The sequence below is a fragment of the Gossypium hirsutum genome, chromosome A09 (genome assembly GCF_007990345.1).
Source record: "Gossypium hirsutum isolate 1008001.06 chromosome A09, Gossypium_hirsutum_v2.1, whole genome shotgun sequence".
In the NCBI taxonomy this organism is placed as follows: Eukaryota; Viridiplantae; Streptophyta; class Magnoliopsida; order Malvales; family Malvaceae; genus Gossypium; species Gossypium hirsutum.
The window spans coordinates 72,690,749-72,704,204 of NC_053432.1; the positions used below are offsets into that span (position 1 = coordinate 72,690,749).

The 13,456-nt window shown below is 31.9% G+C and overlaps 1 protein-coding gene across 6 annotated transcripts; it reads right to left on the reverse strand.

The window, feature by feature from the left end:
• Positions 1-2,663: 2,663 nt before the first annotated feature.
• LOC107889433 (protein TRANSPARENT TESTA 9) lies at positions 2,664-12,871 on the reverse strand. Of its 6 annotated transcripts, none has more exons than XM_041076652.1 (21): positions 12,584-12,861; positions 12,267-12,318; positions 11,878-11,954; positions 11,653-11,786; positions 11,331-11,427; positions 11,088-11,145; positions 9,956-10,064; positions 9,687-9,807; positions 9,400-9,589; positions 8,313-8,662; positions 7,695-7,783; positions 7,463-7,518; positions 6,825-6,887; positions 6,514-6,654; positions 6,148-6,253; positions 5,919-5,993; positions 5,724-5,773; positions 5,140-5,290; positions 4,882-5,048; positions 3,633-3,928; positions 2,664-3,069 (listed from the first exon to the last, which is right to left on the reverse strand). In XM_041076652.1, the coding sequence occupies exons 1-20, from the start codon at positions 12,634-12,636 to the stop codon at positions 3,653-3,655; spliced, it is 2,415 nt and encodes an 804-aa protein (XP_040932586.1). In that variant the 5' UTR covers positions 12,637-12,861; the 3' UTR covers positions 2,664-3,069; positions 3,633-3,652. The 6 variants fall into 6 exon arrangements, with proteins under 6 accessions (XP_040932586.1, XP_016669336.2, XP_016669337.2 ...); XM_016813847.2 differs by lacking the exon at positions 2,664-3,069 and having other exon boundaries at positions 3,381-3,931; positions 12,584-12,664; positions 12,770-12,863; XM_016813848.2 differs by lacking the exon at positions 2,664-3,069 and having other exon boundaries at positions 3,381-3,928.
• Between the last annotated feature and the right edge of the window lie 585 nt (positions 12,872-13,456).

A 13,456-nucleotide genomic window follows, 5' to 3' on the forward strand; every position in this document is an offset into this window, starting at 1 on the left:
TTTTTTTTTTTTGCAGAAATGCAAAACATTCTTTGTCAAACCGTTCAATATTTGCAGTCTGATAAGAAAGATATTAGGCTCACATGGTTTGTTAATGAAAACTTCATAGCTGCCGATATAAAGAACCCCCAGAAGAAAAACTAGAAGAATGTCCTTTTGTATTGAAAGCCCAAGAAGGTATTAGCATTTTAAATGAGTTGACATGATGACATACCTGCCAAGTTTTGTCGTGGTTTCTTTGGGTACCGTTCTTATATTCTTGAAAACTAGCTTTAATATTTAAAGATAAAACACATTTTGAGTATCGTTGTAAAAATATATATTTTAAATGTGAATTTAATAAAGCCGCCCTTATTAAATACTATTATTTAATTTATTTTTCTTATTTTAATTAGTTTATTTTAATAATTATTAAATTAAATTATTATAATATTATATTCTAATACTAGTATATTTAAATATAATGTGTTTTTCAATTCAGTTCATGTATTTTTTGAATAAAATTTCTAGAATGGTAATTAATTGTATTTAATTTTTGTTTATTTTTTTTGGGGTATTCTTTACCATTGCACCTAACCATTTATTGGTATTTTTTTCTTCTTCTTTATTTATTTGTTTAAATAGAATTTTATTCAAATAAATATTAAACATTTAAACTTTAATTAAATTATATATTAAATGTGACATGAATTCATTAAACTATTTAATTTTTAAATGTAATAATTAAACATATTTAAATTTTTGATGATAAAAAATTAGTTAAAACCAAAATAAGGAAAACATATAAAATAATATTTTATCCCTCAAAAAATTAAAATGATATTTTAATAATCAAATTAAATTCCAATAGAAATATTTTTATTTTTTTCTTTTCCTTTGTTTTTTTGTTGTTATTTTAATAAATTTTTTTACCATCAAACCTTATAAATTTTAATGATTATTTTGAATAAAAATAATTTAATGAATCCATCCCTAAGTTAATAATATATACAATTAAATTAATAAATGTAATTTTAAATTTTACTTAAAATATAGCTAGATTAAAATTTAGTTTTATAGTAATTCAATGTAGTTTTATTTCGTAATTAAAATGAAGAAAGAATAACAATAAGTATAAAATACATGGTTAGTAAAAACAAGGATATAAGCATCTCTTTTTATAAATAAAAAATTACTTAGTAAATAATTTTCGGGGTAAATAAATATATTTTCAAACTATATAGAGATAATTTTTTTTTTGTGAAACCGTAGGAGATTGGTTAAAATCCAAAGCAAAACATCATATGGTTTTAGTGATGTAACCATTTATTGACATGAATATCCATTCTTCAAGGATCTTGATACATATCAACAGAGCTTATTGAATACTACATAATATTCTCGATGCTGTTGAGACGGTCACATTACATACAATATTTATCTTCTCTTCATTTTATTTTGAAGTACTGATACCCAAATATACATATGTTAAAAATGAATATGAAAAGTTGACATAAGAAAAAAAAATGTTGATGATGCAATTGCATAATAGCTAATAGTATGTGAGGGGTGTAGAGAAAGGAATAGGAGAGAAGTAGGACCCAAGGAATTGCTTACAACAAATAATCCAAAACTCTCAACTGTTTATTCTTTTCCCCAGTGAGTATTTTTCTGCAGTCAAAAAGCTTCGTCTGCACCTTTGTTGGCCTAAAAAGACAAACAAAGGGGAGAGGGGGGGCACTAAATTATTTGAATGCAATGCAAAGCAATTCTGAAATGCTAGAAAAGGAGTGTTTGAAAGAAAGAGAGATGGGAATATATGCAGTTTCTTAGGCCATACCCCAGGCCCAGCTAGCTACCTATAACCGTTAAAAGTTTTGTTTAAAGAAGCTAAGCATAAATATACAACAAAAGCCAAACCCCTACTGTTTCATGCTAATCTTTGTTTGGAAGACTAAAAGAGATGAGATGGGTCTCAAAAGTGAAAGTTAAGAGGGCAGGTTATCTTTTCTATTCTTTCCTTCTCCAATCCTTTAATTTTTCCCAAGGGAACCAACACATTGTATTGGAGCTCCTAATTACATATATAAATATATACATAATTTTCGTTTCTTCTTTTGCTTAAAGTAAAGCACTCTCTCATAAAAGCAAATATTAAAAGTAAAATATGGCATTATCTACTAAAAAGGGACGCTCATTTTTATGCTTTTAAGCTTCAAATGAGCATCTTTTGGTCTATAGGTGGCCATGTGGAGGAAAGCAATATCCAAGAGAGGGAACAGAACCCCCTAAAAGAGAAAGGGAATTCCTAAATAGTGTTTTTTGGGTGGCCGCCCAGACTTTTTAAATGTTTTTAACATTGCTAACAAAAGTTACCCTAATTTTGACATGACAGCCTTGTTAATGTAAAAGGTGATGGTATTACGTACCACACACTCCTTTTCTAAAAAGTTTCCATTATTTTATAATCACTCATATCTGCTTATTAGGTGTATATATATATATTAAAAATTAACTTTTGTAACTGCATTTATTTCCATCAAAATACCCCCTAATTCTTTTATTTAGTTTTTTATTCTCTGCACTAATGAGCATGAATGGAACAAATTCCTGCTGCTTCTTGATGTGCATATGGAATTTATTTGTGTCCTTGCCTGAAATGAACATATGAAAAGAAAATCTCGTACAATGGAGGATGACATTCCGCATCCCCTCCCGGTGCATATATTCTACATCCATGGTGTGTTGCCCAAATAATTACTTACATCAATCATATAATCAAATAAATGTGTACGTGTTACACACATCATTGAGATAGACATAGGCTAAATAAGTAGAATATGTGATTGTTCTTAAACTTATTTCTTAAGTAAACTTCATACAAATAACCACACGCAAAATTTAAGACTCTCTCATAAATGATGAATTTAGATATATGAACAGAAGATTTCACATAGTCCAATTTTGACTATTCATGCAGGGCTGGAATGCAGTGCAAGGATAAGGGAAGAGAGAGGGGGAGAGAGAAGTTGACGCACCGTGCACATGCAAAACTTCAGACAGGAAGGCAGGGGCACCATAGCTGCACTCCTGAATATGATAAGACAGCAAATGGATTTTTACATAAGATGCTTCGTACAAGCCAGTAAGCCACACCAAAAATAGAAGATTGGAAATCAATAAGTTACAACACCAAATCTGCAAGATTTGAATATATGCGTCCCCTGAGTTTCACGAAAAAAAAAAAAACAGATCATATGGATAATCTATTCGAGCATACATCAAAATCATGAGATAAGATAGAAGAAAGGGTTTCTCATTTCTTAATGAAGTATGTGTTCAGAGGGCAAGGAAAACAACAAAAGAGTAAATGGGTGCAGCTAATTTTCAAATTCGCAATGTCATTTTAACTTATGTCTACATATATTTCATAAAACATGTCAACTACAAATTCTTCTTTTACACACTGACAACAGAATAATGCCTGAAGAACAAAATAAGATCCCTTGACAGAGTTACGTGAATTAGATTTTAAAAGGGGAAAAAAAGAACACCATAGTAAACACCTATTCCTTTGCAAAATTGTACAGAATTCTTTGGTGAACCAACCCGCTGCAAAATGAAAATCCATTCTCTTTAGTTAATAAGCAAACCTAGAACTAGGGCTGGAGCTTTAATCGCCTTGTCTATCCAAAACATTTACTAGATAATCTTCCCGAAGCAGTGGAGCAAGCATGCTCTCAACGGAGGACCTCTGCTTACAAGTCTCTTCAAGAATCAATAACCGAGCAGTCTCACAAGCCTTAGCACTATGAAAACCAAGTGTCCATCTCCCATCAGCAGGTGGAGTGGAAACCTTAGATTCTCTGCCTTTAGCTTTAACGAAATTTGGTTCGAATTCTCTTATCTGAAGATGTAACCATGTTGGGTGGTCCTCATCTATCCTTGGCTGCTTCAAGTGAACAGGGAAAGAAACAACATTGCTAATTAATCAGAGGAATTAATTCAAGCTTCAAGTCTCTAAGTAAAACAAAGCCTTTTCATCAATTGCATATTTCAAACAACACAATTAGTACACAAGGCACAGAAGCTGCTTCAAGTGAACAGGGAAAGAAACAACATTGCTAATTTATCAGAGAATCAATTAATTAATTCAAGCTTCAAGTCTCTAAGTAAATCAAAGCCTTTTCATCAATTGCATATTTCAAACAACACAATTAGTACACAAGGCACAGAAGCTGTCCATTACAAATCACTATGATCTATTAATAATAAAACAGATTCTTCCTAAGTACATGAAAATTCAAATGACTTTGCCCTATAACTGTCTCGACCATGATTTTGCATTTTTACTAGGCGTTTTGTTTTACCTTGAAAAAATAAATTGTATGGATAGAAAGGTATTGAGAAAATAAGAAGGAAGAGGAAGCATATTAAATGACAAGAACCTCTATATACACCAGAGCTCATTCCTTCGTTTCAATGATAACTTTTACAGTTCACAATCTTCAGCTCTACTTGTAATTTTCCAGCAATTGACCTTTTAAGACGAGATATATCTGATATAGTAACGATATGAAAGTATAAGGATTGACTGGGTCACTAACAATATTAGTCTTTGTTTTGCAAGAAGCATAGCCTTTCAGGTGCACCAACTTTATGATGAATAATAGATCAAATACAGGACAGCACTAACTTAGAAAGGAGTCAGTAAAGAGATGTATTAGGAAATCTTAGAAGCTATCCAAGAAACACATGTTTATTTCTTTATTATGCTTGTCATTTTGATTAGAAAAGAACATGCCCAAGTAAGTGGTCATAGGAAACAAATCTTCAATTGTCCTCATTAGAATCACAGTAATTGGAAAAGAGGAAAAGAAAATCAGCAAAATTCTGACTCACACTTAACCCTGCCAGTGGAGCAATGGCAATCACAATGCCACGTTGACTCCGGAATGGATGCTTCTCAGCAAGAATCAATTTTCCAGAAATTCCACGGGCCAAGGCTACTAGGTAAATATCCCTGACTCCAGCATACGAGAAAGCAATCCTGCAAGGGATTCCTGATCCTACAAAAGTTAAATAAAAGGGAAGAATGAGGATATATATGGTTATAGAAGATATCATGGATAGCAGACAGAACATGATTCAATGTCCAACCTAAAGAGACCTCTGACCCAAAGCTGGCAGATGAAATATCTCTGCTATAAGTTTTACCCAAATCACTGTCACTTGGTGACTCTAGTGAGGGTTTTTCAAGTAAACATCCCATGAAAATAAGTGCCTTGAGTTGAAGATGGAGAATGAAAACCTACATTTATTAAGTTCTGTGAGATCATTAATGGGAAAACAACAGTGAGCGCTAAAAAGGCAAACTTGTAGGGAATATGTTCAGATACATAAAACAACAGAAATTATATCTCAAAGCACATAACTGTATAATTGAAAGTCAAACTGCTAGTAACAAAACTCATAGTTCAGTCATGTAGACACTCAAAGGAATAATTATTTCAATCCTACACGAGCACAAAACCATATTCTTATTCTAAGTTTCTTGTATGTAAGCAGCATTTTGAACACAAACACTAACTTGACTTCCTTTTTAGATACATTGTATGCATATGTCCACAATTGACAACAAAGGCAACTCAATAGCTAGGAACCCTAATAAGGCTGAGAACACAATGCATGAGCCACTAAATAAAAATTAATTCAAAAACTATATATATGGAGTTATAAAAAACCTTCACTGCATCAACCATCCTCTCCCAAGCAAAGCAAGAGTTAAAATTGCCTGCAATGTATAAATGACATAAAGCAATACGCGTAAGAATTTTATGAAGAATCACGTGAGAAGAACTTTCTATTAAGCTTTAACACACAAATTGCACATGCATCAATAAATGAGAAGTAAAGAGAAGGGGAGAAAGGCCCAATACCATCAATTGCTTGCTGGCAGATTTCAAGCTCCAGTGTAAATAAGGGATCCTTAACATGGAATTGTAGTTCAAGTGCTGTATGAAATTACAAAAGATAAGATCAATTTTAATTCCATTTTGCAGAAGATGTGTACTCACCACATCCCTCTAAATCCATATCTTGCAAAATTTTCACCTTTTGTTTAAGAAGATGAAGTACAAACATGAATTGGATCACTGTAATTGATACCTTTTTTACAGCTTCCCCACTCATGTCCTATGGTATCTGGGATATGATCAAACCAGCATCCATCAAGTTCCTTTTGAAGACATTCACGGGACTGCTCATATGAAGTCTGTCAACAATAACTAGAAAATATAAAACTTTAGAAAATTTTCACATAATCACAAATTTTTTGAGAAATCCAACCTGCTAAAGATGGTTTATACTTTGTAATAATAGCAGGCTACGACTAAGTAAAGGTTTCAACATCTCACCATGCATAAACAAGAAAATCTCATCCAATTTGTTCTAATATGAAAATGTTGGAAGCAGCAATACTTCCATTGGCAGTATTAATTTATAGCAAGCATGGCAAATCGGTAGGATGCTTACATTGAATAGGTGGATATTGTCATCAGTGAGCTTATTTCCTTGACATTGAAGTAGCTTTCTCAAAAACCACCCTGTATGCCACTGCATTGGTGGGGAAACCGGTGGTTGGCATGCTAAAACCTTCAATAATGTCTTCAAAATCTATTTTAAAAAGAAGGAAAAGAATAGAGAGAAGTCATATAATATAGAAAGGTGACAACCATGAACGAGAGCACCAAAATCCAGGAAACGTCAATCAACAAATGAATGTAAAGTGCAGAGAAAAGGGTGAGGAGTGGAAGAAAAGTAACAGTACCCAGTTAATGCACTACCTGAGGCATAAGTCCCACAAGAATACTTCCATCCACTTTCAGAAAAGCTGACTCACAGTTGTTCTGAGAGAGTAAACCAGCAAAATATCATTTTCCAAGACAAAAACTTTTAAGTGACATCATATTTTCAGATACTAACCATAACTAGATAATTCTTATTCCCTATACTTGAAAAAGTAAGCATTCTCAAAATAATTTATGCATTAAATAAGAAATAAAATATCATCCAAAAGGAAGAGAGACATGCATAGGAAAAGAAAAAGAAATCACCTCAAAACAATAAATGTATAATTTTTGGCGACTTCAGAGTTGAACATTGCTAACATACCACTTAGCTAATGATAATTTTTTTTTGTTTGTTTGTTTGTTTCGAAATAGGAATTATAAAACAACTACTAAATATAGAAATCCCAACAGAAAGAACTTGATGCAATCCCTCTAGTACTGCAACAGCAATTCTCATCAGGAAAAGTAATTTTTATACCCTTCAGACCAATGAGAATAAGAAAAAGGAATAACATGATAGCTCAAGGAAGAACAGGTGGTCATCCATCCAAATAATTATTAGACAAGCTTGATCTAGTATATAGTTTCAGACATAATAAATCTATTCAGACATATATGAGATCCATTCTTACCATCAAGCCCTGACTTTGACTCATTCCAAGCAGTGATGCTGGAAAATGCTCCAGATCTATAGGATAAGCCAAAATTATAATATTCCCTTTTTGTAAAAATTAAACATTAAAATAAAAAGGTGCAGTGAAAGAAATAAAAAAAAACAAAAAACATTGATGCAAGGATTTATGTCTTATATCCAAAGAAGAATACTGTGATATATATAGTGAAAGGACTAAAAATATAAGATACCTTTGTTTTCTGCAAGAGTGAGCAATAGAAATAAAGATGCTAATGATATACTATGATTGTCTGAAAACAAATACGCAAATATCCCAAACCTGCACCAACAATAATTTCAAAGAATCAATACAAATTATAATTCACTGCAATCTTGCAACCATAGTAGGAAAAAGTAACTATATAAAAAAATGTTGCATCACCTACGTATTCATCACATATATAGTTGCTTTCCATATATTTTCAGTTATGAGAGTGCCTAAATAGTTGTCTGTGATTTCTATTTCCCAAGTAATGGTCAAATGTTTAAGGCAGCAAATGAATATCTAATGCCACCAAGTAATGGTTAACTCTTTTGAGAATGAACTAAGCCTCCAGACTGGTGAAGCCATCCCCAAGTTGTAACACAAATACAATTTTATTTTTAGTTGGAGTCAGCTTAGTGGTGAAACAAAATACTGCCAGTAGACCTAAGTATACACATTAATCTCTGCATTACTTCTTAAGAAAGAAAATAAAACCATAAGAAAGAATTTATCAATATCCCCTTCTTTATGAGACTTAAAATAGTTTATTGACACTGTAAAAAACTCAAGATCAAATATGACATCAGAATAGAAAGATACCAACCTCTCTATATACACATTATCATCCTTAGGGCTGCCATCAAAATGAGAATTTGAGGATGTTTGCACATTTAAATGTTGAAGTAGATAGTTTATATTGATTTCTTTTTCTCCTTCAGCCTCATGATCAGATACCTTGATGTTTATATCATTCAACGAGTGGAGAAGAGGACTTGCATCACCTATGCTACCAGCAATATCCCCATTTGTAGCAATAGCATCTCTCTGACATAATGCCATATAATGATACAAAAGAAGACCAGCCACTCCATTTATCAAGTGTTTTCCACCAACAACTTGAAGAAGGCGAGAAACTATGTACAAAGAAGTGACTGCTGAGATGTTGTAGCTACCCTGAAACAGAAAATTATTTGATGAATGAATGTTCCATGTGAAGAAATCTCAGAATAACAGATTTCAAATATCACTAGCATTACCACAGCTCACATACAGGTGTAAAGATAAAATTATATATTCCACCAACAAAATTCTACTTTGATGCGGTATTTTTCCTCTCTATTTCTTTGTTCCAATTTGTGTCGTCTCATATCCTTTCCATTGTTTTCTTTGTATTCCTATCTTTTTTTCCTTTCAGAGGAAAGGATGAAACGTTAAATATGGCGTATGGACCAAAAACCAAGCCTACAGTACAGTCACCTGAATACTATTCTACCTCATTTGCAGGTGGTGGACAAAATTTAAAAACCAAGAGGAAAGAAGATAAGTCCAAGACCAAATCTAAGAACATCCAAGGAAAATAATATTCTCATCCCCTTGCCTCTGTATTCTGCTCATAATGGCAGAGCACTGCCTGACTATTTAAAACATGACAAAGTAAAAAGTAATGATTGGTCCAATAATGATAATCAAAGCATGAAACTAAAAGAACCAGACAGCTTGAATTTGGACATCATGAAAGAGTTTCAAGATATTATTCCAAAAATACAAACCCCAACATGTAAATAAGCAAGAAGCAGATCTATCAGAAATTTAATTGTCACACACCAGATACCTCTATTCTTTTAAAGCATTTGTAAATTTCTTTAGAATTAGAAGTACAAAACCAAGAACAAAAAGAATCATAAACTTACTTTATTCTCTCCTAACTTCAGTAGTGGAAGCAACAAGGGGAGTATAAGTAAACTCAGAAGGTTTTGGGTGACAACTCTACTTAGACGAGATTCGCCAACAGAAAGCATGTCCTTGAAGTAGAAAAGATCGTCTACAATTTTATCGGTTTTCAGAAATATGTCCTTGTTCCTTTGATGAGTGCATTTATCCCTGCCCATTGTAGTTTTTGCCTTTAAAGTTAAGGCTTTAAAAATTAACAAGAGAATTAATTATGAAACAATTCTCTAACAAATTGAAAGGAACATACTCTGAGGAATTGACAAGGGCATCTAGTTGTAGACATTGCTTCCTTAAACTAGAAACCAAGTCTGAGAAGTAAATCGAGGCTGGAGGAGTTGTTATAAACTGATAGACATTATTATCACAGACTGCATAAACCAAGATAACAATAAAGCAAACATTTTAATTTTTAAGATACCAGAAATTCAATAAAGTAGCCATTTTAAGATACCAAAAAGTTATGGACAAGGAATTGAATCTCTTTCATCATTTAAGGAGACAACAGATGATTAGTACTATTGTATATGTTGAGAGTTAATGCTCGTATAGCTGTTTGAATCATCTTTTCCTCATGTTGAGCAAATTTAAGAGCTTCAGTGTACATGGGAAAGGAGACCACTACATCCTGCAATTACAAAGGGTTCAAAAAGGTGAAACAACAGGAGAAAAACTCAATTTAATTAATTTAACAACCAATATAGAAAATTGAAGATAAATCATGCAAGTTTAGGAAAAAAATGCCTAGCGGCTAAAAAACTGAAAATAATATATATATTTAAAAAATAAAATCAAGACATTAAAGAGAGAAGAAAGAGTGTTCCATTCACAGAAGTAAATGCAAGGAAGGTGAAGACAACATATCCTGGCTAGTTAGGAAATAGACACAAGCACAAGCAAATATATAAAAGAAATTCTGCTAAATAATTTTAACCTGAATATTGGCACCTAAATGAAATGCACCCATAAAACACACAATAGATCGCATTTTATCATCTATATATAAGAAAGTTGTAACACACAATAGATCGCATTTTGTCATCTATATATAAGAAAGTTGTCAAACATATTTTGTATTTCTTTTGGGCTATTCTACAATCTCCCTATCTTAACATTAAATGATAAAAGGCAATTCAGGTAGGTGTGAAGATGAACTTAGGAGTCTCAAACAGTGAATGGCAACCATGCCTTATAGGCTCAACCAAAATCCATGAGTTATTTTTCTTTTTTCTGATTGAACAACCAAAAAATGCACAAGCCTATTCAATAGACCTAACAAAAGCTTCAACAGGAAGAAATTCCTCTTTCTTCATCTGCTCTGTCTAAGAGCAAAATATACCACTTTGCAAATGGTCAACATCAACAACTCTATTAAAGGCAGCAGGCCTATATATAATTGCAGGTAGAGAAGGGAATAAAGGTTAAAGGCATCACTTAAACAATGCCATTATATAGCATTGACCGCATCAAGGTTTCTTGTTTAAGCTAAAAATTTAATTGTTTGAGCATTCTATAAGCATGAATTATATGGATAAAGAGATTATAAAAATATTCCAAGTTACATCAACCACTGAGCACAGACATAGTAAAACTTAAAATGAAGTCCTTTAGAAATGAGCTATTGAACTCTAGTTGAAAAGCTTTAACTTACCCCATGAACCTTAACAAGAAGGCAAAGTGTATCTCTGCTTATTTTGCTACTCACTGCTCTGGTTTAACAGAAAAAAAATAAGATATGAAAACCATGAAGATAATATTTTGTTTCCATCTTTAATAATCAAGTCAGGCGATATTTTCAGCAAGAAAAAGAAATCAGTGGAAAATTCTATTTCAATAAATAAAAGATATATTGCTATGCTTCAGAAATATAAAGGAAAAAGAATAATAACACAACCTTAAAAAAGACACATAATAAAGAGCAAGATCTCCTGCATCGAAGTTATATGGATGTGCTACAATGTTGTTGACATAGTCATTGCTTAAACAATAGTCTGCATCAAAAAATTGTATGCATCACCAAAGTTGCAAGAGCAGGCATAAGAGAGAAATAATTTCAGAGACAAGACAAACAGGCAGAAAATTTAAATGCAATTGTCTACACATGGAATGTCAACATTTATATTTGATATCATTTCTGGAAACATGCAAACAGAAAGACAGAGAGAAAAACAACCAAGAAGTTTTAACATACATATCTATGGCACTAAGCATCTTACAAATTGCATGTTCACTATCCATGTTTTGGATCATTATGCTTAGATATTGAAGCAATGGAGCCTCAATTGTTGAACTTGTACTGATCTTTAGTACCCGTACAAACTCTGCTAAAACTTGGTATTCCATGAAACATCTACAACAAATTGATGGAACTCAGATTTATTCACAAATATACCGAGAGACATTATCATTACAAGAGAAGACGTTTCCTGAGTAAGGCATACTCAAATATTAATGGATCTTGTCTGTCACCATATGTCACTATCTCTACAATCGTTTGTAGAAGATCTACCACTGTATCCTGCACACGAGAAAGAACAAAGAGGGATATTTTGGGAAGAAGTTCATATACTAATCATTATGAATATTATCCAATACACCAAGACACTAAAATTCAAAAACTCCACAAGCGGGTTCAGTAGTCACTTGCCCATTTAACTATATATCCGAACTTAATCAGTTGAAATTTGACGTCCATATTTATAATTAAACAGATACGTGGAGAACATATGAACCTACTCATGGAGTTTTCAACCTTCACCGTCACTATATACAAAGAATAACACTCTGAAATAGCACTACCATAAAATTCTTTAAAAGTAAAAGAAGTTACCCTGTTCTGCGCATTGACAACTTTGATCTGCCGCAATTCGGTAATTACAGATCTATATCCACGAACAAGAATTTTTTTTTTTAAAAATCGTTAAAATAATAATCATCGCAATGACAATCGACGAAGAATCGATACGATAATGTGAGGAAAAAGTAACTGCTGAAACCTAATTAAAATAATCACAATTACGAGAAACATTAACAAAATTCAAAAGAAGAAAAATCAGCACCACATTGTAATTTAATGGAATACACTTAATTAGAGTTTGAACTTGTGTAAGCATAATAAAATATTTGAGAGGGAGAGAGAGGAATTACTTGAAATGCTGAAGAGAGAAGCGATCGATGGATCGCCAAAGCGAGCGCCACATCGTGAAAAATGAGAGAGATCTTGTTTTTCTATTATTATTATTATTATTATTATTATTATTATTATAGAGAGGAAAGAAACCCTCGAGGAATAGAAGAAGAGAAATTGCAGAGGGGGAACAAATTTTGGCTTACTGGAAGATGAGATTTTACGGTTGAGTTGGGTCCGCGCGGCATGGGAACTGGAGTGAGGCTTTTGCTTTGGTTTTGGTATAAATGCCGTGTCCTGCTCGTGCCAACTAACGTTCAACGTTTTTTAAATTTCACGTCAACTTTACTACTGGAACCTATAACCAAATCGAAATCTTCTTCTTCTTCTTCTTTTTTTTTCCTAAAAATAGAAATTATTTTATTAACAACAAATGTTTCTTAATTTTTTTTTTCGATTTTTGATTTTACTAAAAAATAAATACATTAAATTAATTTTATATAAAATAAATATAATTATTTATGTATACATTATAAAATATAAAATAATCTTATATCAATAACTGTGTTAACAATTTATGAAAAATAAATTAAATTAAATTTTTATATATAAAATTATAAAAAATTAAAATTTACATATTAAATCAATATTTATATATATTTTTGAGGTTTATCACACTTTTATAAATACAGATAAAAATCATATTTATATTTTTTTAGAGATTCATTGGCCTAATCAATTTTCAAATCTTTACACAGAAAAGAAGAATAAAATTGCAACTCAGAGATAATAAAGTTCAAAGAAATACAAATCAAAAAGTATGAACGCATGATTGAAAATCTAAGTTATATCCAAAAAAAAGGTGGAAAAGAACACAACCGCCACAAATTCAA